Source organism: Rhinopithecus bieti, unplaced genomic scaffold, assembly GCF_001698545.2.
Source record: "Rhinopithecus bieti isolate Rb0 unplaced genomic scaffold, ASM169854v2 scaffold_2451, whole genome shotgun sequence".
NCBI lineage: Eukaryota > Metazoa > Chordata > Mammalia > Primates > Cercopithecidae > Rhinopithecus > Rhinopithecus bieti.
This window is the reverse complement of record NW_016803687.1, coordinates 218,372-223,199: the sequence shown is the minus strand read 5'-3', so window position 1 is coordinate 223,199 and position 4,828 is coordinate 218,372. Positions and strand designations below refer to the sequence as shown.

The 4,828-nt window shown below is 38.8% G+C and overlaps 2 protein-coding genes across 2 annotated transcripts in view; both read left to right on the top strand.

Moving 5' to 3' along the window:
* LOC108514446 (uncharacterized) overlaps positions 1-4,181 on the top strand; it is a 191,047-nt gene extending 186,866 nt beyond the window's left edge. The window contains exon 10 of the mRNA XM_017850721.1: positions 4,028-4,181. Coding sequence (XP_017706210.1) covers positions 4,028-4,181 — 154 coding nt within the window. The remainder of the gene's footprint in view (positions 1-4,027) is intronic.
* Positions 1-4,828, top strand: part of LOC108514453 (uncharacterized) — a 245,172-nt gene that overhangs the window by 23,002 nt on the left and 217,342 nt on the right. The window lies entirely within an intron of this gene.

Sequence of the window (4,828 nt, the reverse complement as noted above, 5' to 3'; positions counted from 1 at the left end):
ACCCAGTTCGAGCTTCCCAGCGGCTTTGTTTACCTACTTAAGCCTCAGCAATGGCGGGCGCCCCTCCCCCAGCCTCGCTGCTGCCTTGCAGTTAGATCGCGGCAGACTGCTGTGTTAACAATGAGGGAGGCTCCCTGGGCGTGGGACCCTCCTGGCCAGGTGAGGGATATATTCTTCTGGTGTGCCCGTTTGCTTAGAGCGCGGTATTGGGGTGGGAGTTACCCGATTTTCCAGGTGTTGTGTGTCTCAGTTCCCCTGGCTAGGAAAGGGGATACCCTTCCCCTTGCGCTTCCCAGGTGAGGGGATGCCTCACCCTGCTTCAGCTCTCGCTGGTCAGGCTGCAGCAACTGACCAGCACCGATTGTCCGGCACTCCCTAGTGAGATGACCCCAGTACCTCAGTTGAAGATGCAGAAATCACCGGTCTTCTGAGTCGCTCGCGCTGGGAGTTGGAGACTGGAGCTGTTCCTATTCGGCCATCTTGCTCCGCCCCCCCGATAATTAATTCTTAATTTGTTGATCTGGGTTTAAGCAGATTACCATATGAAGTTTTCTGTTTCTGGATGAAACAGTCCTGAAATCCTGAATCAGTTCTTTTGCTTAGTCTAACAGGTTCATGGTTGTGATGTCAGTTTAAGCTGAGAAACCTGTGCCCATAAGTCTTTTTCTGCTACTATAAATTGTTAAGAAAATGCATTGTTCATAAGGCTACCATTCTTTTGATGTTTCTTTCAGAAGATGAAATTTATAACCTGTAACTTGTAGCAGGGCTTTGGGCAGAAACTACCTGCTGATGATATGATTGATTTGTATAATATATGTTTAGCAAAAATGTGCTGTAATAATCAACAATCTCAGAGTGGAGAGGAATGGAGTCCTCTACTAAGGACATACATATGTTTTTTCCATATGGATTTAGTCATTGATCACCTTGAAATAAGAACATATTGACAATGAGGACATTGACAAGCCTCAAGGTTTTAAAAATTTCATCTCTAATGTTACAACTTGGCAGATAATTTACCTCTGAAACAAAATCTTTGAAAAAATCAATTTGACAGTTATTGTGTTAGTCTTTGAGTATAGACCTAAGTATGTGCATCAGTTATCTATCACCACAATGGCATCACAAAACTTAGTGGCTTAAAACAACAGCTATTTATTTTTTCTCTTGCAACAATAATGATGATGTGGTCCAGACCTGGGCTTACGCCCGTGGGTACAATTTCTCTCTTCCCCATGTGGCTTCTCATCCTTTAGAGACTTGCTGGCTCATTGTCATGTAGATGTAGGGTTCTGAAATAATGAAACTATGTAAAGCACATACTTAGAACTGGCACATTATCACTTCCATTGAATTCTATTGGCCAGACCGATTCACAAGACCAGCTCATAGTCCTAGAGTAGGTGAATAGACTCCACCTCTTGATGAGTAGGGCTGCAAAATCACGTTGCAAAGTTATGGATTTAAGTAGGCTTTAATTGACCATCAATATACCACACTGTGCTTCTAATATGTTTATGTTAATGTAAAACTATATATGTATATATATATTTTGAGATAGAGTCCCAATCTGTCACCCAGACTGGAGTGCAGTGGTACAATCATGGTTTACTGCAACCTCGACTTCCTGGGTTTGGGCAATTCTCCCACCTCAGCCTCCCATGGTAGCATGTGCCACCATGCTTGGATAATTTTTCATAGTTGCTTTTGTAGAGACAGAGTTTCACCTTATGACTCAGGCTGGTCTTGAACTCCTGGATTCAAATGATCCACCTGTCGCAGCCTCCCTAAGTGGTGGGATAACAGGCATGGAGCCACTGCACCCGGCTTTATTAATATTTTATTTGTTATATATTCAACTTAGGCCAAATTTTTCCTTGATTAGTCACCTGTTTTTATATTTTGAAATATGTTAAACAGGACAGTCCTCAATATAGTATTGAATTAGATAAAAATAAGGACCATTGTAACAAGGTTGAGGATCATGGCTCTGGTCAAGAAAAAGACATGACCCTGAAGTGGCAGTAGCCGATACCAAGCTTTATTTGGTCAGCACATGGATAGGTTTGCATGAGAAGTCTCTCCCAGTAAAGGCCTTCCAGAGACTGTGACATGGAGCCCCTACCCAGAAGGAGTAGCGGTCTCCTGTGGGAGAGGGAAATCAGAGAGGGGACTTCCATGTCTAGATGATGACACTCAACCACGGGATGGAGAATCTCTGGGTCATTGAGCTCCAAAGAGCAGCAGTGGCATGAGGTCTTTTATAGCCCCTGGATTTGCCTTATTGATGTCTAACAGATATTGGAAGCGATTTCATGATGTAGGCAAAGCAAGTAGACACTAAATGGCTAAAAATATGCTTATTTGGGCCATGTTTAAAACAACTGAATGTCTAAGAATTTTGAATTTGAGCTGGCAAACTTTTGAGCCAATGGTCCTAATATGCAGAAGTAAACATAAGGGCCAATATATAGGAACCATCTTTGGTTTTAAAAAAGTAAAATTGTTATAACATTTGTATAACAACCATGCAAGACGTACCTTGTCATGTGTTGCAGCCCTCCTTTTATAAGTGAAGAAGAACATCTCTGGTATGATCCTGAAGCCATTTGGGGTACCCAAAAGTTAGGTTAAAAAGACATTATTATTACTATTATTATTTTCTTTTAATTTGCAACTTGAGGCCAGTTACTGTGGCTCATGCCTGTAATCCCAACATTTTGAAAGTTGGAGGCAGGGGATCATTTGAGGACAGGAGTTTAAGACCCACCTGGCCAGCATAGCAAAACCCCATCTCTACTAAAAATACAAAAACTTAGCAGTATGTGGTGGCACACTCCTGTAATCCCAGCTACTCAGGAGGCTGAGGCATGAGAATTGCTTGAACCCGGGAGGCGGAGGTTGTGGTGAGACAAGATTGCACTGTTGCACTCCGGCCTGGGTGACAGAGCGAGACTCTGTCTCAAAAAGGATAATAATAATAAAATAAAATTGGGAACTTTCATGTGGGGAAAAAATTGTCAGATGAAGTAAAATATGAACAGAAGTCATAGGTGCCTTTTGAGTAAAAAAGAAATAACAGAGACACAAGTAACTAAGTAACTTTAATATTAGGAATACCAAACTTTGCAAAAAAGTCACAAAGAAGAGAAAAAAGATTCACAAGCACGATAAAAGGAATACTTAAGTGGTAAAAGGAACTTTTTGATATTTGGACAAAATATATTGAAGGCACAGAATGGTCTTCCCTCTGTTAAGAGCAGACTGTGTAATCAAAAATCAGTTTGTCAGTATAACAAAAGTGATATCATATTCTAATTTTACTTTAAAAATATACCACCTATGTAATGTTTTATAGTTAAGGATTCACAAGCATTTCTCTGTTTTATGATTAAGCTCATCAAAATTTACCATTGTCAAAATTTAGTGTATTAGCTTTTCAAACTCATTATTTGTAAATACAATTTGTTTTCCATCAAGACGTCTATAAATTGTTCACTTCTATAAATTGTTCTTGTCTTTTCTTTAACATTCCAGTTATCTAGAGATATAGTATTGATCAACGTTCATCTGTTTCAGACCTAAGATAAAATCCATTTCTTTTTCAATTGTTATGAGAACCAGACAAATCACATTCATCATTTTGTAAACATGCTTGCATTTCTTCATATTTTTACATAATATAGTTCTGATCACTCATATGAACTACAACTTTTACCTGAAATAACCTTCAGTTCTCTTTCGGCCTCTGTTGTCTGTCTCTGTCTCTCTTTCTTTGTCTCTTTTATCTCTCTGTCTCTCTCATACACATGTACACACACACACTTTTCAGTAGAGGATTAAAAACTCTGTGCCTTTCAAGGCAACTTAGGAGACCAGAAGACTCTAATGACCTAGAGCTGTCATTTCAATAGTACACATTACACATCACCTTACCATCACACATATTCCTTTGTTATTTGCATCTTGTTAGAAGATGAAACCTTCCCTCACTTTTTGGTTTGGGTGTTTATTTCTATAACAGTCCTCTTATTTCCTCTGAGAGAAATGAGAAAAAGATGTCAACTCAGAATTTCTTCGATTTCATAGTAGATCTTGATGATATGGACAAGCAAGAAGTAATCGTTACCATTTCACCTGCATTCCACTTGATCTCATACATCAATGCCCATTCCTAAAATGTATTATATTAACCAAGCAAAAATCCGCTTAGAAGGCAGAGCTGTCTCTTTTCTAAGCTATTCAAAATCAGTCTTAATTTAAACAAACAAATACAAAACTTTGTTTCCTATTCTTCAGCTCTTCTGGCAGCTTTGTTTAATAAGATATCTATCCCGCAGTGTACAAAATGATATATATTTGGCTCAGTAATGTATAAACATTTTCAACGGAGTGAAAAAGAGAGAATGAGAGAATGAATCAGCCAGTGATACAAAAGAGCTCCAGTTACATGAATGTTGTACAAGGCTAATTTATTTCCTTTTGCAAGGAGGAAAAGGACTTTTTCTTCATTTACACACATAGACACAAAGAGAACTAGCAGCCTCAGTTATACATAGTTAGATATAGGTCAAAAATAAATATACAGCACAATTTTCTGTGCTTCAACAAATCTCACTGGTTCATTGCAGCTACTTGGGAGTAGGAAGGTCAGGAAGTCAAAAAGATCTACAACAAATTCCTTTTATGAAAATTTCTTAATCTGGGGCTGATCTCCATTCTAGTGGGTGCAGAATTTTCTCTTGAATGATATTCAAACTAATGTTCAAAAATGGTGTTATGCTAGTGTTCAAATGACATACAATATAGAGAATATCAGGAGGTA